Raw genomic sequence first — 25,947 nt, 5'->3', positions numbered from 1 at the left:
GTACTAATTTTGGTTTTAGATAGAGAACGAGGTCTTTTTTATAGATAAAGAGCAGTAAAGTAACTTTAAAAGTGTTTTATAAAGAGATATTCGTTTATATTTTTGTCCAGTTGTATTCTGTTGGTAAAGATGGTAGTTCACTAACTCTAACTGTATAATCTGATTGGTTGTACTTTGGTTGTTTATATATATATATATATATAATACTATGTATGGGAATAATTTACCGCGTGTTCCAGACCAAATAGGAAAGAAAATTAAAAAATAAAAAAAATAAAATAAAATAAAATAATATAAAATAAAAATAAAACCATTTTACAGAAACAAAACACAGAAGAAAAAGAAAAAGAAAAATTTCATCCCCAGAAGCATTAAAAGACCCTAGGGAATACTAATCAAAAAGCTACAACAACAACATACAGTATATATAAACAATGCCAAACTTGGAATTCATAATCACAGCAGAGTTCCACATCGACAAAGGACCATCTTTAATGTTCCAATACCCATATGAAATACCAGGTTTAAAAAACTTGTATTTTCTACCAGAATTGATGTTGCCTGATCAAATACATAAACGTAGTGAAGATTATACCTTATTCCTACTATATCGAAACACAATTACTGGTGGTTTCCAATACTTGTACAATAAAAACTCATGTGAACCAGATCCATACTATTTATACACTATAGTATTGAATTTACATAATGATGAATTTAAGAGAGGGTCACAAGTCAAGAGTTTATCTATAATTACCAAAATCCCATATTTCAAAAACTTTAAACCAGTATTGATGATCGGGTTGGATTTATATTTCACTAATAACAATTTCAATGTTGTTAAAGAATTATATCGTTGTTTAAATGAAAAAGATTTTAATATGAGTCATGATCCATCAAATACAGCTGCTGAAGGTAATGACCTTAGTATAGTCAAAAAGATACTTATTTCAAGTATATTGGATTTACCAATTAATGACAAGATCTATTATGATGAAAATTTCAGAAATAAAGTACTTGGTATTGGGAAAAATAGAATTCCCAATGACACTTTATACATTCGAAAAGATTTGAGTTTTAATTCCATTGTCAATTTCAACAAAATGAATATTCCTATAAAAGTACCATTATTAAACTTACCAGATACAATTGGAGACTACCTAAACCCAACAGATTTGAATTTTAAACCAAATTTAATCAATATTCTCAATTCAAAATTATCTGGTGACTTATTACATAGTGAAATGACCATCTATGGACTTCAAACACCACCAATTATCATCCTCATTAATGCAATGTTGACTGGTAAAAGAATATTGTTGCTTAGTTATGAAGATAGTTCAGGATACATTATTGATCACGTGCTTTTAATTTTGAAAATAGTCACTGGTGGAGGTATCCTTAGTGGTATTTTGACAAACTATAACGTGTTTCCCATTATTGATGTATCCAAGATTGAATTATTAGAACAATGTGAAAGTTTTATTGCTGGGACAATAAATCCATTTTTCAAACATAATGATAAATTATGGGATCTCATGTACGATTTGGATGCAAATGAATTAATAATCAGTTCCAACATAGCTGATTCATCAATTGACAATGTCAATTCCGAATTTAAAAACTCAATTGTATCTGAAGATGCCAGGTTCTTGTCAAGCTTACAATTATCCATATTCAATTATAATGATGACCTAACTACAATTCAATTAATCTTCCGTCGTCATATTAATGAAATTGTTCGTATTTTACTCAGTTCAAAAAATTTCAATAGTAATTTATTCCCCAGTGATAAAGATTTGATCTTGTTACTTGATGGAATGGGATATTTTTGGTCAAGTGATACGACAAAGTTGCTTGAAATGTCATGTTATCAATTAATTTCCAAAAAATTTCAAGATTTACTATACGATGGGAAATTCACCTATAATCTCCTCCTACCAAACTTATCCAATGAATTGAACTTGATGATTGATTTACATTATCATTTACAAAGTTTAAACAATGTTTCAATTGTAAATGTCAATTCAAAGATTAATGAACGTGAAGTGTGGTTTAATATTTTGAAATTCCTAATTTCAGGCAAATCATTGGAAATCTTCTTGCTAACTACTTATTTAATCCCACCAAGTAGTTCAACTAGTTTACAAAGTTCAGCAGCTCATGGTGGGAGCTTAACGATATTTGACAAGAATAAAGGGATTGAGTTATTAATGATTAATCTTTTCAATTATGATGATCAAATTAAATCAAATGTGATTATGATTTTACAAGAATTACAAGATAATTTCTTGTGTGGTTGGTGTCTTGATTTATTTTTAAAGAGTAATACAGTTTATGAAATTGCCTTTAATGACTTGATCAATGAATAAGGAGCTAAGACACAACCCCCCATTTTTTTTTTATGTTATTATATTTCACTTCTTATGTTTACCTATATATACAAGACCAAAGGATAACAGAACCATTCTTTTCAATAAAATTACTTCTCTTCTAACTCCTACTTGATCACTTTATCTTCCGGAGCAGGCGAATAATACTGAGCCTCCTTCTCCTTATCATCAGGCCAATAAGTCTGTTTCAAAACATTATACAAACTCAACCGATCACCAGGTCTTCTAGTACTATAAGCAAACCCACTGCCAATATACTTGCTCTGTCTACCTTCATCATCATAGTTCAAGTTGGGGTTATTTTCAGGAAACCCCGGTCTCCTAACACTAATTTCAAACTCATTGTCGGAATTATTGATATCGGAATCGTTTTCCTTTTGATGACGAAGTTCCTTCTTGTATGCAATATGTTTCTTGCCGGTTATGAAAAGGGCTATGGCGATGGATGCAAAAAGTGCGTATCTTCGAAGAATGGAAGAACGCGTCTCGGTGTTTCTGCTGGCTAAGTTTGCCATCTTTTGCTGAAATGTGTGTTGTGAAAGGAAAAGGTGTTTTGTTGTGTTTGAAAAACGTATGACAAATGACTTTCGAAAGTGAGAAAAATATCTCTTCCTTTTTATAGGCAAAAGTGATGATATCGCTACCAGTTGCGTTTTGGAAAATGCTGTGGTTGTTAGGGCTTTTCATATATCAAACAAACGACGGAATCGTTGGCTAGTTGTATGATCATTGGAGATGATGAGATACACCTGATTGTGTTTCCATACCCCTTGCAGTTTGGACATAAACCTGGTCTACTCTTACCAATCTCAATTAAGCACACACACACACACATCGGGACGCCGGGGCACATTTACCCCCAGTCCAATCGCAAATCAGCCTGTAGTTTATAATTCTATGCTCCTCATAGAAGCTCACACTACTGTCACTGGTGTTTTGCCTTTTCCATCACCTTCACTTAATCGATACAACACTACAAACTTATCCAATACATGACAAATATACGTCTCACTCGCCCCAGAGCTGAAATTGACCAACTTCTGATTATCAGAACCAATCGCATTAATCAATTGGCGATAGTGGCCAATCCGATCCTCAGACAAGTCCAGTTGTATCTGTTGATTGACATTGTATGTTCCTATGTATTGTAATTCATCATCGGCTGTGAAGATGTGGATCTCGTCGATTTCGATACTGTTGTATAGCTTGAGTGTCTGTTTTAGAATGTCTATCGTTTTTGAAGGTAGACGTGACATGTTGTTGATGGATAGGGTGGGGGAATGATGTGGTTGTCGATGTTACGCGTCGTGAAATCAGATTTCCATGTCGCTACCTAAAACTTTTCAAACTTACAAGATTTCATTCACTTTAAATGCATACATGTATATTGTTATCTATGTAGATGTATTTTTCATAGCAATTCTTGTGGAGGACTTTCTTGTCCTTCTTCATGAGCCACTTCAGTGCCACTCGTTTGGCTATTATCCGCTTGAACCCCTGGCTCATCCGCTATAGCATTATTTGGTCCTGGTGTCGCCGCCATCGATTCCTCTTGATCTTGTTGATCCTGTTGCTGTTGCTGTTGCTGTGTCGGTACCGAAGACGTCGTTTGGTTACTAGTACTACTGCTCGAAGAGCTCGGAATACACCAGTTCCGATGACAATGCCATGCCTTCATTTGGCAATCTTTTGAACAATATTTCGTCCGTTTACATCTGCGACATTTGGAAAATTCACGAGGATACTTTTCCCATTTACCACATTCCAAATTGCCACATTGACGAACACCACCTTTCAGATCATTACGACGACATGAGTTTCTCATAATGACTCCTGACCAGTAATACATATCTGTGCCTGATAAAAATGTAAATTTTTCAACAAGGGCAAACAAATTGACCGCTTTGTATTCAGTGTCGGGTTCACCCTTGTCTTTGTCAAATTCATCAATGTCAAAGTACTGGTAGTTCTCATAGTTCCATTTGTGTTGAAGATATTCCTTCTCTTTTAGACGTTGTTCAATGATTGTATTTGATAATTTCTTATTCTCTTCATCGATTAATCTAGTCAACTTCGCATTCAATTGATGTAGCTTCACTTTGCGTAAAAAGTTATTATCCATCGACTCACACGCAACTATTCTGTCATACAAATCTGCCATTAACTTACCCTGTTCATCAATGTCTTTAAAAGTGCCCTGACTGGAATCTGAAAAGTCTCCATCCAGATCATCATCAGAGTTGTCATTAGCATCATATCCATTGTCCTCTTCAGCATCTTCATTTTCTTCGACAACTTCGCCATTTGCACTTCCATCAAGATCAACGCGACAAAAGTCCTGACTTTCATCATATTCGGCATCACATAAAGTAAACTTGTCATCTTTAAGAATCAAATTGTCATCATTCAAAGAGTTCAACATCTGCGGCGAATTCGATGCACTCGGATTGAATTTTTTAACATAAGTCACTCTTGGTTTCCTTGACCTTGGTCTAATAATAGGCCTCGATTTAAGACTAAGTGATTTCTGCACTTTTAATCGAATCTGATTCTCAAGATACATCTTCAACTGTTTATCACGTATACTCATATCCATAATCAAATGCGCGTTTTGCAAAAACATCTTGAGTTGCGGATACTTTGAAACGTATGCTAACAATTGCAATGACCATACAATATCATCATCCTTGGGTATAACAATTCCAGTGCTAGTAAATGATCGAATTGGAGCTTTGGGTGCCTTGTTGCTGTTGATGTTCATCTCTCGCGTATACAAGTCGGACAAGAATTGGAGATTGCTATCCATATCAAATTCACAATCGTCAACATAACCTTCCTCAAAAATAGAGGCTTCTTTCGTCTCTCTTAGCCTATTGACGATGTTTAGAACAACAAAGTTTCGCTTCACTTCGGAGTAAATGGACATACTATTAGGGAAGTCATTATTCTTTTCCAGGCCATCATTTCCATGTTTATGATCTTCAGATGGTGAAACTCGAAGAAGTTGGAATAGGTTTTCAAGACTTGAGTTTTCGACATCTTCATGTCGAATGTTATCTAGTGTGACACCAGCGGAAACAAGACTGTTGATTGGATATGTTGTTGCCAGGGTAGATTCTAAAGCAGCAGCAGTGGTCAGAAATTGGTCAAAATATAGTGTGTCGGGTACTGGGACAAAAGTAGTGTTGGGTAAATCATTCCCATTAGTAATATCTGGTAAATCAAATCGATTGATTGCAGTCCCATCCTGCTCTTCTTGATTAACTTGTAAATGCCGTGGGATTTGCTGTTGAGGAAATTGGTTTGGATCAACAGCTGCACTCGGCTGTAGCTCCAGTCGCTGCTGCAATTGCTGAGACAGCAGTGGTTGTGTAGTTGTATGCAAAAAAACTTGTTCGTGTAATGTCAAATAGTTGTCCAATACAGTTGCAATAACTTGCAACATACCAGTTCTTGCCACCTTCTCTCTAATCTTTTCAGTACCCCTAGTCCCAATAAGTACCAAGCATTGGAAAGCCAATGTCCATTTCCAAGCGGTCAACACTTGTTTATCCCCATTTTCGTTAACATACTTTGGACACTTATGACATTCATGCAATATTTCAATCAACCTCTCTATACCACCATCTACTGATATTGTCTCCCGTACTTTCGCCGATGAGCTAACTAAATAAGTGAGATAATTCAATGAGTTAACCAAGGGCTTATCTGATGTAGCATCCAACGCTCGTCTATCATAAAGGCTTGTTGTTATTGTAAGTGCTGCTCTATTGCTCGAAATGGATTTATAGTTGGAATCACGCATCGAAAAGTATTCGGTGGTTGACTAAGATCGTAATGTAGTGGGTAATTTCTCTAAGTGGAGGTTGAATTCATGAATATGATGATTGCAACTGGGGTGGTGTTTTGCAATATTGTTTTAGATGCGAGTGGCGTTAAATATGAAGAAATAAAAAGAAATTGAATATGTTGAGTCGTAAACGAAGATGGGACTGTCCTGGTAATATTATGTACAAGCGCAGGTTGGTATGATGTATTCCAGAATACTTTATTGGTAAGTGCTATAGTTGTAAAGCCAGATAAGTTGGTTTAAAATGTATTCTTATAAACTGTGTGTTTTTCTTCATCAAAAGATTTTTTTATTACTAATTTTATTTTCTTTGTGACACAACTGTAATTTAGGTCTAATAAGGTAAAACAGATGAGAATGAAGAGAGAGATCTTAAAAGGCTTGTACTTTCACATACACCTGGTACTGAATGAGTTACCACACTCGGCTTGAACCAGCTCCTTTACTACAAACTTCCACCAATGAAATCTATAATCTCTATGAATAATCTCTAAACACAAATTTTCTATACAGGTGCCAAGCCAAGTTTACGCTCAACCTTAACCATTGCATTCATACACTGTTCCATGAATATCAAAGTTAGGATACTGTGAGGTCCAACTCTAAACAATTGAGCCCAAAAACCCTTATACAAAGCCATTGGACCCTCAATAGCAATTGTTTTCCTGAAACAATCCAAAGGACCCTTGTACAAGTTTCCCTTTTGATTATACATTCTTGTCAATACAACATCCCATGGATTCATTACAATTGCTACCCCTAGACCAGCCATTGACGCACTTATAAAGTGTAATAGTAATGTGTTGTCGTTTGCAAGGTTGTGTTTCAAAACAAAGTTTTTGGTCAAGTTGTACACTGGTAATTGTGCTGCTGATCCTGCACCAGTTCTCAATATGGCAGCATCTACACCTCGGTATAAACCTTTGAAACCTTCAGCCTTGTATATCAGCGACAATCCATCGAAGGCTCCACTATAATACGTCTGCTGTCCAACTGCCCCTGTCTTGGAATACGATTGCATCCTTGTTTTCACCAAGAAAAATGGAGATGCCAATACAGCTCCTGCTGCACCAGATATAAACCCGGCAAACACATTCACAAGCAAATTCTGTGGCACATGACTGCCATCTTTGATCTCCGAAGGCATGATCAACTTGGTGATATAGTATCGACTAGGTTCATAAAACCCAATTCTACATCCATTTAAACCAAGTTGGTAAAGGTAACCACAAATCAATCCTTGTTGCAATCCCCGCAATCCCTCATGTTTGTATATCGTCTTGAAAGCTTGGAATGGATTCTTATATAGCTTCGCCTGTCCAGACAGTTTCGAAAGTTCACCTTGAAGTTGCATTCTTATTTTGATCAACTCAATAGGATTGGTAAAAGTGACTGCCCCACATGCTGCAACACCACCAGCGATAAATCCACCAAACGTTGAAACTTTTTGAGCATTGTTTTTGGGAGCGTCAGTTTGGACTGGTTTCTTCAAATGTACCTCATGAGGTAGATTTAGTTTAGATTCGGATTGACTCATGGGTTATTCCTAAGGTACAGGGAGAGTAGGTTTGATATGGTGTATGTGTATTAGGTTGTGAAAAAAAAGTTGAAAAAAATTAATGCGGGTCCAAATGGAAAAAATTTCTTTTTCTTTGAGCCGGAAACGGCACCAATTTAGTAGCATAAGATTAGAGCAAAAGATACACATTGGGAAAGTGGTATTCGGGTTACAGTAGGATGGAGTTAGATGATATGAATGAAAAATCGTCACGCTTCTCTATATTCCTTTGAGATAATAAGATAGCACGTGTATATCACGTGTAAGACGGTAAATTGAAAAATTGCGCATCAAACCGAATTTAAAATAAGAGTCGAATTACTAAGACAGTCTTTATTTTTTTATTACCAAGGCAATGTTGAGGTACAATCTAAGGCGAAATTTGAAGCAAGTCTTTACACGAGGCTATGCAACTGACAATGCTTCAGCTTTAAAGAAATACCCAGTAAGTTCACGATTACATGGATTTGAAATTGTCGACACCACCACGATTCCAGAATTTTCCTTAATTGCAACACTATTGAAACATGAAGCTAGTGGAGCTCAACACTTACATTTGGATGCATCCAATGATAACAACAATGTATTTTCAATAGCTTTTAAAACTAATCCACCCGATGCTACAGGAGTTCCCCATATTTTAGAACATACAACCTTGTGTGGTTCGAAAAAGTATCCAGTCCGCGATCCATTCTTTAAAATGACCAATCGGAGTTTAAGTAATTTCATGAATGCAATGACAGGTCATGATTATACATTTTATCCATTTGCAACGACAAATTCCAAGGATTTCGAAAACTTGATGGATGTGTATCTTTCATCTGTCCTTGAGCCATTGTTGAACCAAAATGATTTCATTCAAGAAGGATGGAGGTTAGAAAACTCGGTATTGAACGATATTAAAAGTGACCTAGAGTTTAAAGGTGTTGTTTATAATGAGATGAAGGGACAATACTCCAATTCAATGTACTATTTTTATATTAAATTTTTGGAGTCAATCTATCCTACATTAAACAACTCAGGTGGGGATCCTACAAAAATGACCAACCTAACATACAAAGAGTTGCTAGATTTCCATGGTCGCAACTACCATCCATCGAATGCAAGGACATTCACTTATGGAAATTTGCCGTTGCAAGGACACTTGCAACGACTCGATGAGTATTATAAAAACTTTGATAGAAAATCCGTCACTTCAGATGTCAAAGAACCAATATTTGTCACCGATCCAAAACAAGTTTACGAGGTTACCGTTCCTGGACCGTTTGATTCAATGGCCAACAAAGATATTTCAGAACAATACAATGCATCAATTACTTGGTATTTGGGAGACCCATTAGATCCGCTGAAGTATTACGATTTGTTCAAATGGAAAATCCTTGGCTCATTGCTATTTGATGGCCACAACTCACCCCTTTATCAAGAGTTGATTGAAAGTGGATTTTCAGAAGATTTTTCCGCAAACACGGGTTTGGATAGTACAACTGCTCTTTTCTCACTTACAGTTGGTCTCAACTATTTAACTAAGGAGAAGGTTGGAAATATGGAATCAGTGATTATCAACACCATCAAGGATAAGGTTATACCAAAGTTGAAGGAAAATGATGCCTCGTATAATGACAGAGTGGAGGCATTGTTGCATCAAATTGAGTTGGGATTTAAGAGACACAAACCTGAATTTGGATTCAGTTTGTTAAGCTCGTTGGTTCCATCGTGGGTAAATGGTGCAGATCCTTTGAAAGTGCTTACCGTTGAGGAGATTTTGACCAGGTTCAAGAAAGAATATTCAGAAAGAGGATTGGCAATGTTTGAGGAACTATTAAATAACTCATTGTTGAATGATGCAACTAAGAAATTCAAATTCACTATGGAGCCAAAGCAAGATTTTGCCAAGGAGTTGAATCAAATTGAAAGTGAAAACTTACAAAATAAAATTGAGAATTTGACCGAAGAGGATCGAAAACATATATACGACAGGAATATAGAATTGGCAAATTCTCAATCTGAAGAGCAAAATGCAGATGTGTTGCCCACTTTGACAGTGGATGATATCTCGAAAAGAGGAACATTTTATGACATTAGTGTTTCACGTGCCAACAATAAGGATATAAATAAAAGAGTAGTTGATACTAATGGACTTGTGTATGTCAATGCATTGAAGGAAATACCATTTTTACCAACAAAATACTACAAATATCTTCCATTGTTTAACAGTTGCTTAACAAACCTTGCTGGTACTTCGGAAACATCCATTACTGATCTTGAAACGAAGATCCAGTTGGTTACTGGTGGCATTTCATTTAGCCACAAAATATCACCAGACCCATACAATATTAATCTGATGAAGTTACTGTATCTGTTGGGTGGTGTTGCATTGAAAGAAAATGCAGCCAACATTTACCAATTATGGCGTGAAATTTTACAAGACACTCGCTTCAGTGATGATGACGATGTTTTGGATAAACTTAATACTTTAATCAAAAACATGGGTCAGAACCAAATTAATGCAATTGCTGATAGTGGACATTCATATGCTTGTGGAGTTAGTAACTCAAAAATCACGCCTGCCAAGTATATCAAGGAAGTGACTGGAGGTTTGGAGCAAGTTCAATTTGTTATGGAGATGAATAGGGAGCTCGAGAGTAAAGGAAAAGACTATTTAAGGAATGAACTTTTGCCAGTCTTGAGAGCTATGAAGAAAACAATCTTACAAGGTGATTTTAAATACAGAATAGTTGGAGATTTGGAAACAGTTAAAGAAAATGAAGCTTTGATTGGCAAATTTGATGAGCAAATGACATCGTCAGCACCAGCACCTCTTGCCACTGATGGTCTAGACTCGTTGCTTGAATCGTTTACATACAGCCACGCTTCTGAAAAGCAATTGGTAAATTTACCCTTTCAAGTGGGGTACTCATGCTTGGCCAAAAAGGGTACATCTTTCTCCTCCAAGGAAGGTGCTGCTTTACAAATTTTGTCGCAATTGTACACCTTTAAACATTTGCATTCCAAGATTAGAGAAGCAAATGGAGCTTATGGAGGTGGGTTGACATATGATGGGTTAGGAGGAACTCTCGATTTTTACTCCTATAGAGATCCTAATCCAATCAAATCTATCAAAACGTTTGAAGAATCGTTTGCCTACGGACTCGAAGCGCAATGGACAGAAAAAGATCTAACCGAAGCCAAATTGAGAGTATTTCAAAGTATCGATGCACCAATCAATATAGCTAGTCAAGGTGCAACTCAGTTCTTTGATGGGATAAGCGATGATTTGAGACAAGAACGAAGAGAAAACTTCCTAAATACCACTATTCAGGATTTGCAAAACGTAACGCAAAATTACCTCGTTAACAGTCCAAACAATTTGGCAACTGTTATTGGTGATGAAGCATTATTAAAAGTTGACAACAGTTGGAAAATCAAAAACCTCAAACTATAGATTAAAGGTATTACATGTAAATAGATGAAAATAGACAATTTAAAATAGTTTCTCTTTTTTAGTGTATCCTATGTACAAGTCATGACTAATCGTTATATGTGCAAAATTGAAAAGGTGCGGTAATTACTGTCCTACCACTCCATTCTAGCGATGTCTTCTAGCATAATCTTTAGGTGGCAATTCGGCGATTTTCCTCTTTCTATCTTCTTTAAATAGACAATGTCTTTGAGCCCGTGGATCATATAGAATCAAATTCAACTTTCTGGCACTCCTGGGTATCCTAAACCATTTTTCGTATCCGGTTAATGCGGTGGATACCATTTTGATCATGGTGGTATTTGCTTTAGCTTTAGCCATAGTTGCTTTGTAGATGGGAATGTAAAACTCTTCAAAGGTGATTGACTATTGGTGTGCCAAAATTTTTCAGTGAGAAAGAAAGTTTTTTTTTACAATTTGTAGACTTCCTAAGTAGGTAGTATTATGTTACTCTTACTTTCTAGTGTATACACGTCTTTTTATTTCAAAAAAAAAAAAAAAAAAAATTTCTTTCGTTCTCTGAACACGCAAACCGCAAATCTATATTTGCAATTTTTCATTTTCACCACCACCACCAGTGTTCTACTAAAGATAATTGTAAAAACACACATACATCATTGAGTTCCAACAATGCAGCCCTTTATCAATTTTGCATTAATACTTTCATTCATAGCATGCGTAATTAATGCATTGCACGTTGAAGTTCCAGCAAGACCAAGTCCTGATCCAGTTTGTATTCGTGATTTCGTTCAAGAAAATCAAATGGTTGTCGTTAATATGAACACTAATGGCCGCAAAGGAGATGGACAAAGATTGGATATAACTATAGTTGATTCACTTGGAAACCAATATGCCACAAGAAAAGACATTGCTGGTAACGTCAAGATTGCTTTTACTTCCCACAACAATGCCGCCATTGATATCTGTTTCTACAATTACCAAACTGAAGAATGGAAGAAACATGGATCAAGAGATGCCCTTGTAAGATTGATTGAGTTGGAAGTGGAAAGTGGAGCTGCTGCTAGAGATTGGAATGCTTTACAAGCTAGTGAAAAATTGAAACCAATTGAAGTGGAGTTGAAGAAGATTGAAAGTTTGATTGGTGAAATTGCTCAAGAATTACAATACTTGAAAAGAAGAGAGGAAAGAATGAGGGACACCAATGAGTCGACAAACTCTAGAGTCAAATGGTTTTCCATTATTATTGTATTCTCGTTGGTTGGATTCGGAGCTTGGCAAATTCAATACTTGAGACACTACTTCAAAGTGAAGCATATCATTTAAGCTATATATATAATGCAGTAGAACAAGAAGCAAAAAGAATAAAAAAGAAATTGGGTAAACACTGTGCAACTCTAGTTTATGTGTAGTTTGATAATATCGATGTGAAGGGTTCCCATGTCATTTTGTAGTTTTTCACATTATCAACAAATTCGTTACTCAATTGAAACTGGAATTTAGAATCCTCTAATGGTAGAGAGCTCGAGATGAGAAATTCTTGAAACGCTTCATCTCTAGTTTTGTCTGCGGTTTTCAATTTATCATAAATTATTGGATCCTTGTAGACATTATTTCCGATATCTTGTAATTCCCCCAATGTCAACGTCAACATCCACTCAAAAAGAAAATTCAACTTCATCCACGATTGATAAAATTCTTCAAAAGTCTTTAAGGTTTCATCTTCAGTGATCAGAGTGTAATTATCACGGTTGACAATCCAGGACACAATTAAATCCAAGTTGTATACCTGATATTTTCCCTCACCCAAACTTAAAAAATCACCAAGTTCAAATTTGGTTTCTGAAACCCCAGTTAGCTTTTTTAACATCCAGGACCCTAAATTCATCAAGAATAATTGTTTATATTTGGTTGGAATGGTAGACTTGGACCACAGTGAGTAATAAAATTCAACCAAGTATCGATAGTCGATAAACTTAAGCTTTGACCAGATGAGTTTAATAAACTCAAAACTATTCAAATACGTTGACGAGCTGCGACTAAAAGACTTTCCAGAATATATTCTTTTGTCAAACACCATGCACCAGTAATAAATCAAAGAACAAATTTTGAATCTTAGCGACATGGACTCCATATTGTCGCTATCGTAACTGAATTCCCCCTTTGATGGCAGACCTTTCTTTTTCAATTCCAGTCTCACCAAAATGGTTTCATGCTGGTAGCATGATTTAGGAAATCCATGCACCTTCTCCAATCCATTGAATACAAACTCAACAACTCTATCGTACCATTGATTTTGTAAATAGCCAATAGATCTAAGTAATCTCGTCAACAATATGTTTGAATTATCTTCCACTTGTAGGCTAGCGAATCTCTTTTGACTGCTTGAGGTTGTAAATAGTTTCACATATGGATCTTGATCATCAAATAAATCCTTCAAAGTGTTCACCAAATTGTACTCAATAACATCGAAAATAAACAGTAGGGTATGTGAGTGCGCTTGATAAATGGCATGACAGTTTGAATCTTTACGAGGGTGGCGAAATGTCGACAAGCCTGAGCAATAAAAAGTCCAATTTATCAAATCCCACATACAAAATTTACCCTCATTTATGCGAAATTGATCCCTAAGTAAAGGCTCATCAAACACTCGTATTCCAACCAGAGGCTCTAGCTGTTGCCCATGTGATTGTCCAGAGTCTCTACTCGTTGACTGACTACCTTCGTGGCTCTCAAACAGTAGTTTATATTCAGGATCATTGTAATCATCTTCAGAGTCACTAATGATAATAACCGTATCATCACTTCCCTGTGACTCTTTGGTCTCATTATGTCTCCTTTTTCTAAATCTTCTTTCTTCTTTTATTTTAGGTGCAGGAGACAGCCCTGGTCTCGAAATTGAAGTGATACTGCGTTGTCGAGCACCTTCTCTTGTCACTAATTGACTAATCGTTTCTTGTAAAGCTTTGTACACTTCTTCATTTCCATTATATACGGCATCAGTATATTTCTGTAATATCATGATACATCGATCAGTTGGACTTGACTTGTGTAACAATTCATTCGTATGTTTTGATGCCAATAATTGCTCTTGGGTTTCCATTAATCCAATCTTTGACTTTGATAAGTCTACTGACCAATTGATGCTTGAGCTTCGGGAAGATATTGTTAATAGCAAATGTAATACATCTTGTGATGGGACTAAAGGTGAGTCCGAAGGTAATTCGAAAAACGATAATAAATCATCAATCAGTTCATAATTGTTTATATTGATTGACTCGTCTTTTAATTCTGGAATCACACTGTCGAGAAACTTGGCCTGTATTTCCCGATAAAACTCTGGAAGGAAAAGCGACATCTGTGTAGGGAGTAAGGAGATGACTGTTATCTTTGGAAAATTATTTTGTCTCGAAATGCACGTGCAGCTGTAGTAGTCTCCTTATAAATACGACCAAGATTCAAAACTCTGACAAATTCTTTTTCTCATCTCATCATCTTCTTTCTTCTTTGGTTGACAATGTCTTTGCAACAATCAAGTGCCGATTTTACCACTTTCATCAAAGATAAAAGCTGCACTTTATCTTCCCCGGTTGAAGGTGGTAACGTTTTTGATTTAAGTAGTTTCTCTATTGACTCCAATTTTGATATTTCTCAATTTTACACCCAAGATTTAAGTATCAGTAGAGTAGAATCACTTCCCTATATTGCCTTCAATATGCCAGAAGTTGAAGTATCATTCTATAATTACTACAATCAGTTATTGTATTTGATGACGCACAAGAATTACAAGGTAAAAGCAGCATCTCTAGCACGCTATGATTCTAGAATGTATCCTATGTTACATTCAAGGACTAGGAAAGGGTTCTTTGAATGGCTTGGAGAAATGATTCTCTACAAACATGAAAATTTTGTTCCTGATGCTCTTATTAGAGGGGTCTTGGTTAAAAATGCTGGTTTGGTTGACGATGAAATGTTGAATTTCGTGGTTGGGGTGGTGACTCGACAACCATTTGGTCTAATTTGCTATCCTATTGATTACCGGTACTTGTTTCAGTTAGAGAAGTTGGGTGTAAAAATCTGTACTTAGGATTTAGAGAAGAAAGTTCATAGGAAATATGTTATATAAACCAATATATGCACAATTATTTAACTTTTCAGCTCTCTCTATTGCTCTTCTTGGTAAATACTTGACAGCACCAAGTTTGCAATCAACACAGTCAACGCCTCCCCTTTCAACTCATTTTGCACAGCATCGATTTCATCTTGCAATCTAGTAACCTCATCAGCAGAGCTTATACCTCCATTATTGATGAATACTTGCTTATCAGCTAGGTAATTAATACCAACCCTTCCCAAGCCTAAAGCTGATAAGGTTCCCACTAATAGATTTGAAACTTCATTCAAATCCAGTTCAGTTGTAGAAGTCAAGTCATATCCCATCAATTGCAACAACTGTAGTCTTGAGATAGATCGTGAATTTGAAATTAATAGCAAAAACACTTTGATATCAATCGTGGTCTTCATATGTTCAATAAAAAAGTTTGAGTTGTTTGAAAACCTTGCAGTTGAGACTGGTAGTGTGTACTCCAATGTTGAAATAAGCTCAGATAAAAATGAACTATCGGTGAGAGCCTTTCTCACACTAGGCATGTCTAACTTTCCCAATGGTTTCAAAACTCGTTTGAAAAACTTGTACTCGATTGAAGCTGGGTCTCTATAATACGAATCAATCAATTGTTCATTTTCAATATTGATGGATGTGAGTGTATTGAAAGGTTTGGTGAAAATCAACACTATTGCATACATCACAAGAAGGTTCCTCTTTATAAGCAAAGTATCAGCAAACAAGTACTTTGTTGGCTCTTTCTGCGCAACAAACAAGTCAAAAAACTCCTTTTGAAACTCAACAAACTCAAATTGTTTGAATAATAAACTTAGATGTAGGAACCTCACTAGCCAGTAATATCTCAGTTCCTCGTCGTTTTCTTCAAACAATGCACTGTTCCTTTTTTGATATGAAATTACAATGTTGTAGATCTTGGTCAATGGCTTAAAGGAGGAAGTTGAGTAAAGTAGCTTATCCCCTTCTTTAACATACATTCCAGCAGCAATGGAATACTCATTATCATCCAAAGGAAACCAAATTAGGCTGAAAATGTTGATAATGAATTTCATAAACAAGTACTCGACATATCTATTTGATTGAAATTGGGGTCTTGTTTTAGGTTGCGTTGAAAAATCCACGACTGAAGCATACCTATTCAAATAGTTGAGGGCTTCTTGATACTTTGTTTGGATTGTCAATGCTATCACAATGGTTCTTATTTTGTCAAAAAACTCGACGGCATCCTCTGCCTTCAAGTTTGGTTGACTTTCGTACAGGTTCAATTGAGTTGTATAGTTCTCCAACCACGAGTTCAATTGGCTGACCCATTCATCATTGTATTTGGAAACATCAATATTCTGAGACATGAGAAAGGATAACATTTGAATGTACGATGGATGTAATGCTTGATAGTGATCCATTAATTCAAGACACTCTGTTGCCATCTGAACCAATTGATTCCTATACTCGTGTGCATTGGACGAATTGACGAGCTTGTTGAATGTATAAGCATATTGATTGATTCCGATGTAGTCTATATCAAACATCTCTGGCCTCGGTCTTGTCTGGTATGTCGTTGGTACGTGTGTTACTGATTGTAATTCCAAATTCCCAATACAAAAGTATTTTGGAAAGTTTTCAATTTTGTGTAGGGTACCTTCGTGAACTAAGGAAAGCTGTAGAAAAGAAGAGAGGTCTGGTTTACTTTATAGTAATCGCATTAATCTATACATATACGATTCAACGCTATAGCTCCTTTTTATAAAATTATTGAACTAATCAGATACGACGAGGCAATATCGTACAATATTTGTGCAATAGCCCACGTCAAGGGAATCCAACAACTCATGGTCAAATTACCAGCTTGGTATATAGCAGCAATAATTACACCAATAATGGCTCCTCCAACAAACCCTTTCAATAGACCAGTAAATAAGTAAAATATCATGATAAAAACACAGGTGAAAACCTTGAAACTGTGAAGCGTCTTGTGTCTGTAACTATTAAGTATACTGTTGAAGCAAGCTATGACACCAACAACAAAGTAAAGACCTCCTGATATTATCAATGACCAGAAAACTGTGAATCTCCAAATATCCCATGAATAGTAGAGGAATGACTTCAAGTAGGATGGCCTAGAGGGTCCTAGTGGCCAAAAAATTGATGGGAACTCAGGGGTTGTATACCCTATAGGTGTGTTTCTTGAGCTGACAAATATAGTCATGTAGACATCTGTAATTTTCTAGGATTGCTTCGATTGATTTGTTGTATGTATCGTTGATCGGTTTCTCATTTTTTGCTTGTTTTGGTGAATGGAAAGAGAAAAAAAAAACAGCTGAAACGAAATTCAGTCGCCACCAAAGAGATTACACTGGAAACGTTACAGTCATCACTTGAGCTAGCTTTAGACTATCAATTGATATACATTCACTTCTTCCAGACTCAATAACAACACCACCACCTAGAAAATGTCGAGAAGATACGATTCAAGAACAACTATATTCTCTCCAGAAGGAAGATTATATCAAGTTGAATATGCACAAGAAGCCATATCAATGGCAGGAACTGCATTGGGTATAGTATCCAGCGAAGGAGTGGTATTAGCATGTGAAAAGAAAGTTACATCGAAATTGTTAGATGACGATGGCAGTGCCGAAAAGTTGTACATAATAAATGATCAATTAATTTGTGCCGTTGCTGGTATGACCTCCGATGCTTCAATTTTGGTAAACAATGCCAGAGTCCAATCACAACAATACTTGAAAACTTACAATGAAGAGATTCCATGTGAGATTTTAATCAAGAGGGTGGCAAATATCAAACAAGGTTATACTCAACACGGTGGATTGAGACCTTTTGGAGTCAGTTTCCTATATGCTGGATGGGATGACAGATATCAGTATCAATTGTACACTTCCAACCCATCGGGAAATTTCAGTGGTTGGAAAGCCACTAGTATTGGTGCTAATAACGCTGCTGCCCAAACTTTATTAAAGAAAGATTACAAGGACGATTTGACTTTGAAAGAAGCTTGTGAATTGGCTATTAAAGTATTGTCCAAGACTATGGATGCATCGAATCTCAATAGTGAAAAACTAGAATTTGCTACGTTGAGTTTGGGCAAAGATGGAAAAGTCTTGCGCAAGATATGGAGCGATAAAGATATCGATGCTTTAATTCAAGCAAGTGGGGTCTTGAATGATAAACCAAATGATGAAGATGATTGAGTGAAGATCTCACTGGGAGGTATAAATATATCTGTAGAAATAGAGATTTTTCAAATTAATTGGATCTATGGAAGAGACTGTGTAGATATTAAGTCCTCTTGGGCTTTTGAGTGTCCCGAAGTGCTTACTGTAGGAGTGGTGGGATGATCAGCCCTCAGTAGATCTTCGATTTATGGTGTTTTTATGACTCCTTAACTATGACGTGCTGAGCTCGGGAATTAAAGCAAGCCCTGCTTTTGCTTGAAAATTGCCTGGCTAGCTCAATCGGCTAGAGCGTGAGACTTTTAATCTCAAGGTTGCGGGTTCGAGTCCCGCGTCGGGCTCTTTTTTTTGCAATTTTGTTTGAGTAATTTATCTACAATTGTTAATAGGAGGGCAACAGATAGTTGTATATCATAGTGTTCCATATTACTTTACAGGTGCGTAGTCAAAACTTTTTGCTGTGTTTGGCGTATTGCAATTTTTTTGTACCAATCAGTAGTTTCGCAGAAAATTGTTAGCTCACATTGCTTACACCCATGACAGAGCAAAAGCTGACCTATTCTGTATGCTAATAGACAGTCTGGACTGTTTTTGAAAAACTTGAAGTACGTGCCTATTGCTACAACTGTCCTCCCAGTGAGTAAAATTTTGCAAGAAATTTGTTGCAAAATAAAAACTAGAAGAGATCAATTTGTCACAAAAGGCTTTGATGCAGAAAATTTTTCTTCATCAGATAAGATAGCACTCTATCAAAATGGAACAAACTGAAATACGACATGACAAACAACATGCAACAACAGACACCCAGATACACCCATTGAAAGAGATCACATATGGTGCCGTATCAGGAATGGTTGGCAAACTCGTTGAATTCCCATTCGACACCATTAAAGTTCGACTACAATCCAACAACAATTCACATCCAGTTTCAACAATATCAATGATCTCGCAAACGTTTCGTAATGAAGGAGTCAAGGGTTTCTATAAAGGATTGAAGGCGCCTTTGTTTGGTGCTTGTTTGGAAAATGCCGTGTTGTTTAGCAGTTATAATTTTGCCACAAGTATGTTGTTGCAACCGTATGATCATGGGTTATCGATGTGGTCGAAGTGTGCTAGTGGTGGGTTTGCTGGGTTTATGGCTAGTTTTATTTTGACTCCGGTTGAGTTGGTCAAGTGTCAATTGCAAGTGGCTAATTTGGCTAGTAAAACTGTGAATCATAGTTATTCGTCTGTTATTGGAGATACGTTGAGACGTAGAGGAGTTGTTGGATTGTGGAATGGGTTAGGGTCAACTATGGTTCGTGAAGTAGTTGGTACTCTGATTTGGTTCGGGGCTTATGAATATGTGAATGAGTACTTTTCTACTACAAAGCAACCATTTATCAAGAATAAGGATCTACAGTTGCTATTCAGTGGAGCTATGGCTGGTGTATTGTTCAACTTTTCAATGTTTCCTGTTGACACCATCAAATCGAATATACAAACACATGATATACTATCTAGTGGTACCCAGCATCATCACAAGGCGACTGATTTCTGGAAAGAAATGAGAAAATTGTGTTTAAAGCCTGGTGGTGTGATGAACCTTTATAATGGGTTGGGTATAACCATGATTCGATGTATTCCAGCAAACGCACTAATCTTCTACACTTATGAACTACTCAAACGAAACTTCTAAATGAAACAAAAAACAAAATTATATTATAGATTAGATAGAATTCAAAAGTACCTTTTTTAACGTTTATAGTCTCTTTATTTAACTGGGAATAGATTCTCAGCCCTCTTTAAATCATCAACATTTAACAAATCTGTACCTGCTTGATACAAATCCAACAAATGCAGATCAACCAAATTCCATGGCCAAGTGATATCACCCCATATTCTAGTTTTCAAATTATACTCATGAGCTTTATCGAAATAACCTTTCAAGTTATCCTTTTGATCCTGGGTAAATTCATTTCTAATTGTTGAATTGTAATCATCTCCAACTAAACTCTCGATGGAACCACTAGCAACTCTTGACAATTTCGACCATTTCTGCATCTCGTCGTCATCACCAGAGGAATTGAAATGGCTCAATGGAGCATCCAAAAAGGTATATCTTACTGTCTCCTCAGTCACTTTTTCCACTGGCAAATTTCCAGTAATTGTTAAAACTAATGGTCCTTCATGAAGCGAATCATCACTGGTGTTGTAATAAGTCAACAATCCATCATCAATAAAAGGTTGCAATAATGGCTTCAAAGCTTCATAAGTTCCATTAGGTTCAGTCTTGAAATCAAACCAAAGGTAAACTGGTTGTTCAGGATCATTGTAGAAAATACCATGTTTTGCATCACCACCAATAAATGGACTTCCTTGGCCATCCCCATCACCATCAACAAACTCAAACCCCGGATTAGCATACTTGAAAAACTGATACAATGGATTCAAATACAAATTAAACAATGTATTAATTGGATGCAAGAAAACTTGATTATGTCCCACATAAACTTCACTACTGTTGAAATACAAAGTTTCATTAGGCGTTGTAGTAACACCAGTTGATTCAGTAGTTGTACGTTGTAACTGATACGTTTGTGGGAAATGCCAAATATCACTCTCGATGGAAATAGCACCAATACTTAAAGCATCAAACAAGGGATGTTTTCTCCAGTAATCGTTGTGTGAATGTAATGGTTTTGGGTAAACGTCTCTTGTTAAACCTTCAATAGTGTAGTTGAATGGTAAGATGGGCACTTGTGATGTGTTGCCACTGTAGTGTAAAATGGAGTCAGTGGTTGATTGGTTGTTGTAGGATGCAATATCTCTACTTTGTAATGCTGGTTTGTACACGTTGATCATGGTTCTGTAAAGAATGTGTTGGGTGTACTTTAAACTGCTTGTAGTTGGTATGAATGAATTACAAGTGGACTTCTTTATGTAAGCATTTGATAGGGTGCTATTTATAATGAGTGGGATAACTTCGGATTAAAAGTAGAAAATCTCGGCGAAAACGTGGGGGCTTTATTTTCTTTTTGTACACGTGGGTTTCTGTCAATATGTACAATGACGTATTGAAGGATTATAAGCAGTGCCAAAGTACTATAAAAGACTACCCATGTAGTTACAATATTCAATAGAGAATGAAATCTGTTCCCCCATGAACTGCTCTATATTCCTAACTACTCAATATACTTTCCAAATGCTGAGTAATCTTATTCATCTTCTGAATAGTACTCTGCATAACATTGGCATTGCTATAAGACAACTTAAACTTGACAAATTCACACAACGTAGACACTTGTTTCAAGACAAGTGAAGTAGTAAATTGTTCAGCAACGTTGTCAAATCCATCAATGTCGTCACTAGTGTTTATATCGGAAAATTCTCTAGTTTCTCCAGTTTGTAGAAATTCAACCACTAGACACTTCAGATCTGGGTTTGTGCTAAGTTTTATGTATTTTGTCAATACTGCTAAACTGCAAGTGACAGATAAGAATCCAGCGGAAAAGGATAGTGAATATGGTGGTAGTTTGTTCCATGATTGTTTTACTGTTGTTTGTAGTTCTGGAGAGTCATACCAATCTGTGGATTTGTTGATGACGTTGTTGATGGTATTGGTTTTATCAATTGGCTCATCGTTGTTTATCAAACTGGGTCCTAATACAATTTTATAGTCTTCGTAGTCTGACAGTGGAGCAAACTCAATTAATGAGATAAACCCATGCATTGATTTCATCACTTCAATAAGACTTTTCCATTGATAAGATTTAAGCTCAAGCAATTGATTCTGTAGATTACTACAGTCAAGAATTTCATCACATACTATTGGTGTAAATGAAGTTTCCTTGCTGTTGCTCTGATCGTCTTCCACATTGCATCTAAACTCATGTTTGTACATTTTAAACACCATCACATCATAAATGAAATGATTATATTGCAAGACTTCCGAAACTCGAAGAATCATATTAGCAAACCAATAGCTAACATTAACCACAATCAATTTCTTATCATCCTTAATTGAAATATGCTGATCCTTAATCTTGTTTGTAAAATCAACATTAAACTCATTACAACTAATCAAATTCTCAAAACTCAACTCATCATTCGACAATTTGCTAACCAAGTATTCAAATATCTTGCTTGCCAAAATCAAACTAGCTGAATCAGATGGAATATAGCTCTTTTCATGCAACTGTTTCCAATTTGTCCTATTATTCACCAACTTCAACGTCATAAAATCGTAATCGTTCAATGGAAGCAAGATATTATTTGAATAATGATCTCGTTCATAATCAAACTTGAAATCATCAACAATCATCGATAACTTGTAATAAGGTCGACCTTGATTAAACCGGAGTAAGATAATATGATGGATATAAAAACTCCAAATCAATCGAAGAACAACCTCACGTTCATAAATCTGTCTCAGTGTACCAAACATGGGATTGCTTTGTGGGACTTTACTTCTCTTGACTTCAGCTTGTTGGAATTCAAATCTCTTTTGACTATAAATTTCAACATAGTTGTTTTCATGAATAGTATCAAGAATCTTGGCATTGACTTGATTAATCTTGCTCATGTCGTATCTGAAGGATGTACACTTGGGAATCAATTTATAACAAATCATAATACCAATCCCATTTAAATTGTCCCAGTATTTGTAAACATTGTTGATCCAGTAATCTTCGTCGTTGCTGATTTGAAGGCTGGGGTCTTGTCTTGTTGCAGTTATACATATGGTGGCAATTATTGCATGTAAAACTGAACTATCCATTTTAAGTGACAAGTTCTTGAGTAAGATGGCCCTTCCCGGAAATATCTGGTGATTGGGTTGGTTGTAAATGTAATAAAATGTCAATACTTTATCTAGGGTCTGCCAGTTGGGAAGATCATAATCAGCTAAATCAGAATCGGCAAACGGCTGTTTAACACCCAGACGAGGAGTAGAAACAATGCTGTTAACTTGCTTCTTTGTTTCTGGCTTATAATCATCAACCAGAGATGGAGGTTTTTCTTCTGCACAATGCAACTTTGCTGTTAATGACAGAATCGTGCCTTCTCTATCAGATTCCGACGACAGGGTTGTGCACGAACTTGAAACACTATCGCGCCTTCTTGATCTTACACGTGAACTACTCTCACTAAATGAGTCTCTCTCAGCTTTGCGACGATCGCGTGATTTATTCGAATACAGTTCTTCTTCTGAGTCACACCCATCATAACGATGATCGTAAAACCTGTGACGACGATGATGATGGTGGTGAGGATGATGCTTGTGCATTCTATAATGGTGATGAAAGTGTGGTGGTGGTGGAGGAGGTGGTGGTGGTGGGAAATGCGGGTGAAAATGAGGAAAGTGTCCTGGGGGTGGAGGAGGAGGAGGTGGTGGTGGTCCATGATGATGGCCAAATGGAGGTGGGAATGGAGGTGGTGGTCCATGATGGAACCCAAAAGGAGGAGGAGGAGGTGGTGGTGGAGGAAGGGAATAGTAATCTTCCATACGATGATGATGGTGCGGTGGTGGCGGTGGTGGCGGTGGGTGTGGTCCCCCACGATGAGGTGGTCCACGACCATAATCTCGAGGTGATGGAGGTTCACTTCCTTCTCCTCTTCTTCCTGGGCCTCGCTTTGAGGGCATGCTTGACAGTCTGAATGAAGATTCAGTCTCTGTCCCATCAGGACGATCAATATCTTCGTACCTTCTCCCACCACCTGGTCTTGAAGCAAATGGGAAACGAGGAAAGTCATATGAGTTTGATCTGGTGGTATCGCTCCGTACCATTTCATCAAATTCAGGGTACGGTGTTTTATTAATGATATGTTCAACATTTTGACTTCTGCCTGTGGAAGATATTGGAGGAGCCATTTTGCTCAATGGAGTAGATTGAATTGATGCTGGGATGGGTATGCTTGGAGTACCTTTGCTTCCTAAAATAAACGAGCTCACACGAGCAGTTGAATTTTGAATGCTTTGATAATCATTTGCGGAAATCCCACTGTTATTGGTATTGGTGAAGGTAGCAGTATTGGAGCTGCTATCTGTTCGTATCTTCTTTGCTTGAGCAGCTGAGTCTATACTACCATCAGTCTGACTTCCTCCCTCGGTATTCCCATCTTTTCTTTTTCTCCTTCCTCCACGATTACTTTGTACAAAAACACACTCTATCCCCAAGAATTTACAATTTGAACAGATTCTTGTCTTTTCAGGAACCACTTTGTTGATTCCATCTGCTGATGATATAGCACAAACAGGTTCACCATCACATTTGATCTTTTTTTCACGACATGATAAACATGCTCGTCTGGCGACTCTTCGTGAGGGTCGTTGTTGCAGGGCCCTAGTATTGTTGTTGGAGGTTTCTGAAGCTAGTGTTGAAATTGGTGCCGATGATGGTTGTGGTGAAGAAGATGATGAAATTCGTGAACTATTCATATTTGGAGGAGGAGGAGGCGGAGGAGGACCGTTTGAATTGAGCTGTAAAGTTGTGCTCATAGTTTAAATAGTTATTTTTAAAAAATAAATGCGCGTGGGATTTGACAATTAACAACAAAGGCGCTCTCTGAAAAAAAACTATCAAATGCAAAAAGGGTCTCTCTTCTTGTGTTGATCAAGTACTTTTTTGGTTTTTAAATAAGATGAGTTATTTTAAAGGGAGGACTTGGTTTGATTTTATAGATCTTGATGGGAATTAAATAGAAAGAAAACAGTTCCCGGAAGTAAAGTACTATATATCCGTTATGCACTTAAGTAAGATTTTTTTTGTTTTTTTTGTTTAATTTTTTTCCGCTTTTTACTATGTACTATTGTATGCTATTTTTAACTCCATTCCTGCATATATACATAACGTATGTTACATTTATTTCCCATAATATGCCGAATTTCAATTACCGGAATGTACAAATACTAAGTGGCTTTATATGCAAAAAAAAAAAAGCCACTGCATTATCCAAGAAAAATTTTCATATTCCACATAACAAAACTCTGTTTAAGCCAGTTTTTAACAACGAAGCCTTGCTTTAATGAGTTAATGTTACATGATTGCTCCGGGCTTAGGTTCTTTCTCTCTCTCTCTCTCTCACGGCATTTTACTTTTTTTTTTTTTTTCTTTCGGCATCTAACAAAACAAAAAAAAAAAAAAGAATGGCAATAATAAATTATCACCGAGCCAAGAGATTTAATTTGAGATTTGAGGGTATCAGCAAATGCAGATGATTGGGGTATGCAGCCATGGCTTTTTGTTAACCTAGTGACTTATTGCTGTTTCTTTATACTACACAGAAAAGTATATACCAGGCCAATAAGAAGAGATTGTTTCTTCTTATTTGGTCGGCAAAAATCTCTCATTCGTCAATGAGAATAAAAACCTTTTGATTTCTAAATATAGATATTTGTGTGCATAGGAGAACCAAA

The 25,947-nt window shown here is 36.5% G+C and overlaps 15 protein-coding genes across 15 annotated transcripts; 6 read left to right on the top strand and 9 right to left on the bottom strand. All coding sequences in view use genetic code 12, as the record gives it.

The window, feature by feature from the left end:
* Positions 1–434: 434 nt before the first annotated feature.
* On the top strand, positions 435–2,372 carry MEA1 (Mea1p; the record flags this gene model as incomplete). Its single annotated transcript, XM_067692075.1, has 1 exon — positions 435–2,372. One exon carries the CDS (start codon positions 435–437, stop codon positions 2,370–2,372), a length of 1,938 nt encoding a protein of 645 aa, XP_067548490.1.
* A 128-nt stretch (positions 2,373–2,500) lies between these two features.
* Positions 2,501–2,908, bottom strand: I9W82_003140 (uncharacterized protein; the record flags this gene model as incomplete). Its single annotated transcript, XM_067692074.1, has 1 exon — positions 2,501–2,908. The coding sequence occupies one exon, from the start codon at positions 2,906–2,908 to the stop codon at positions 2,501–2,503; it is 408 nt and encodes a 135-aa protein (XP_067548489.1).
* A 399-nt stretch (positions 2,909–3,307) lies between these two features.
* On the bottom strand, positions 3,308–3,649 carry I9W82_003139 (uncharacterized protein; the record flags this gene model as incomplete). Its single annotated transcript, XM_067692072.1, has 1 exon — positions 3,308–3,649. One exon carries the CDS (start codon positions 3,647–3,649, stop codon positions 3,308–3,310), a length of 342 nt encoding a protein of 113 aa, XP_067548488.1.
* Positions 3,650–3,804: 155 nt separating this feature from the next.
* MUB1 (Mub1p) lies at positions 3,805–6,198 on the bottom strand (the record flags this gene model as incomplete). Its single annotated transcript, XM_067692071.1, has 1 exon — positions 3,805–6,198. The coding sequence occupies one exon, from the start codon at positions 6,196–6,198 to the stop codon at positions 3,805–3,807; it is 2,394 nt and encodes a 797-aa protein (XP_067548487.1).
* Positions 6,199–6,748: 550 nt separating this feature from the next.
* OAC1 (Oac1p) lies at positions 6,749–7,780 on the bottom strand (the record flags this gene model as incomplete). The annotated part of the gene is made up of 1 exon (XM_067692070.1): positions 6,749–7,780. One exon carries the CDS (start codon positions 7,778–7,780, stop codon positions 6,749–6,751), a length of 1,032 nt encoding a protein of 343 aa, XP_067548486.1.
* Positions 7,781–8,156: 376 nt separating this feature from the next.
* CYM1 (Cym1p) lies at positions 8,157–11,243 on the top strand (the record flags this gene model as incomplete). The annotated part of the gene is made up of 1 exon (XM_067692069.1): positions 8,157–11,243. The coding sequence occupies one exon, from the start codon at positions 8,157–8,159 to the stop codon at positions 11,241–11,243; it is 3,087 nt and encodes a 1,028-aa protein (XP_067548485.1).
* A 144-nt stretch (positions 11,244–11,387) lies between these two features.
* Positions 11,388–11,600, bottom strand: I9W82_003135 (mitochondrial 54S ribosomal protein bL33m; the record flags this gene model as incomplete). Its single annotated transcript, XM_067692068.1, has 1 exon — positions 11,388–11,600. The coding sequence occupies one exon, from the start codon at positions 11,598–11,600 to the stop codon at positions 11,388–11,390; it is 213 nt and encodes a 70-aa protein (XP_067548484.1).
* A 309-nt stretch (positions 11,601–11,909) lies between these two features.
* On the top strand, positions 11,910–12,563 carry ERV25 (Erv25p; the record flags this gene model as incomplete). Its single annotated transcript, XM_067692067.1, has 1 exon — positions 11,910–12,563. The coding sequence occupies one exon, from the start codon at positions 11,910–11,912 to the stop codon at positions 12,561–12,563; it is 654 nt and encodes a 217-aa protein (XP_067548483.1).
* Positions 12,564–12,639: 76 nt separating this feature from the next.
* I9W82_003133 (uncharacterized protein) lies at positions 12,640–14,595 on the bottom strand (the record flags this gene model as incomplete). Its single annotated transcript, XM_067692066.1, has 1 exon — positions 12,640–14,595. The coding sequence occupies one exon, from the start codon at positions 14,593–14,595 to the stop codon at positions 12,640–12,642; it is 1,956 nt and encodes a 651-aa protein (XP_067548482.1).
* A 159-nt stretch (positions 14,596–14,754) lies between these two features.
* On the top strand, positions 14,755–15,324 carry I9W82_003132 (uncharacterized protein; the record flags this gene model as incomplete). Its single annotated transcript, XM_067692065.1, has 1 exon — positions 14,755–15,324. One exon carries the CDS (start codon positions 14,755–14,757, stop codon positions 15,322–15,324), a length of 570 nt encoding a protein of 189 aa, XP_067548481.1.
* Positions 15,325–15,401: 77 nt separating this feature from the next.
* Positions 15,402–17,290, bottom strand: I9W82_003131 (uncharacterized protein; the record flags this gene model as incomplete). Its single annotated transcript, XM_067692064.1, has 2 exons — positions 15,402–16,876; positions 17,185–17,290. The coding sequence occupies 2 exons, from the start codon at positions 17,288–17,290 to the stop codon at positions 15,402–15,404; spliced, it is 1,581 nt and encodes a 526-aa protein (XP_067548480.1).
* Positions 17,291–17,810: 520 nt separating this feature from the next.
* PRE9 (proteasome core particle subunit alpha 3) lies at positions 17,811–18,569 on the top strand (the record flags this gene model as incomplete). The annotated part of the gene is made up of 1 exon (XM_067692063.1): positions 17,811–18,569. The coding sequence occupies one exon, from the start codon at positions 17,811–17,813 to the stop codon at positions 18,567–18,569; it is 759 nt and encodes a 252-aa protein (XP_067548479.1).
* Positions 18,570–19,305: 736 nt separating this feature from the next.
* ARG11 (Arg11p) lies at positions 19,306–20,229 on the top strand (the record flags this gene model as incomplete). The annotated part of the gene is made up of 1 exon (XM_067692061.1): positions 19,306–20,229. The coding sequence occupies one exon, from the start codon at positions 19,306–19,308 to the stop codon at positions 20,227–20,229; it is 924 nt and encodes a 307-aa protein (XP_067548478.1).
* Positions 20,230–20,303: 74 nt separating this feature from the next.
* Positions 20,304–21,395, bottom strand: I9W82_003128 (uncharacterized protein; the record flags this gene model as incomplete). The annotated part of the gene is made up of 1 exon (XM_067692060.1): positions 20,304–21,395. The coding sequence occupies one exon, from the start codon at positions 21,393–21,395 to the stop codon at positions 20,304–20,306; it is 1,092 nt and encodes a 363-aa protein (XP_067548477.1).
* A 316-nt stretch (positions 21,396–21,711) lies between these two features.
* ZCF31 (Zcf31p) lies at positions 21,712–25,029 on the bottom strand (the record flags this gene model as incomplete). The annotated part of the gene is made up of 1 exon (XM_067692059.1): positions 21,712–25,029. One exon carries the CDS (start codon positions 25,027–25,029, stop codon positions 21,712–21,714), a length of 3,318 nt encoding a protein of 1,105 aa, XP_067548476.1.
* Positions 25,030–25,947: the final 918 nt, after the last annotated feature.

This window comes from Candida metapsilosis (genome assembly GCF_017655625.1).
Source record: "Candida metapsilosis strain BP57 chromosome Unknown scaffold3, whole genome shotgun sequence".
NCBI lineage: Eukaryota > Fungi > Ascomycota > Pichiomycetes > Serinales > Debaryomycetaceae > Lodderomyces > Lodderomyces metapsilosis.
The sequence above is the reverse complement of the archived record's forward strand: the minus strand, read 5'-3'. Positions and strand labels throughout refer to the sequence as shown.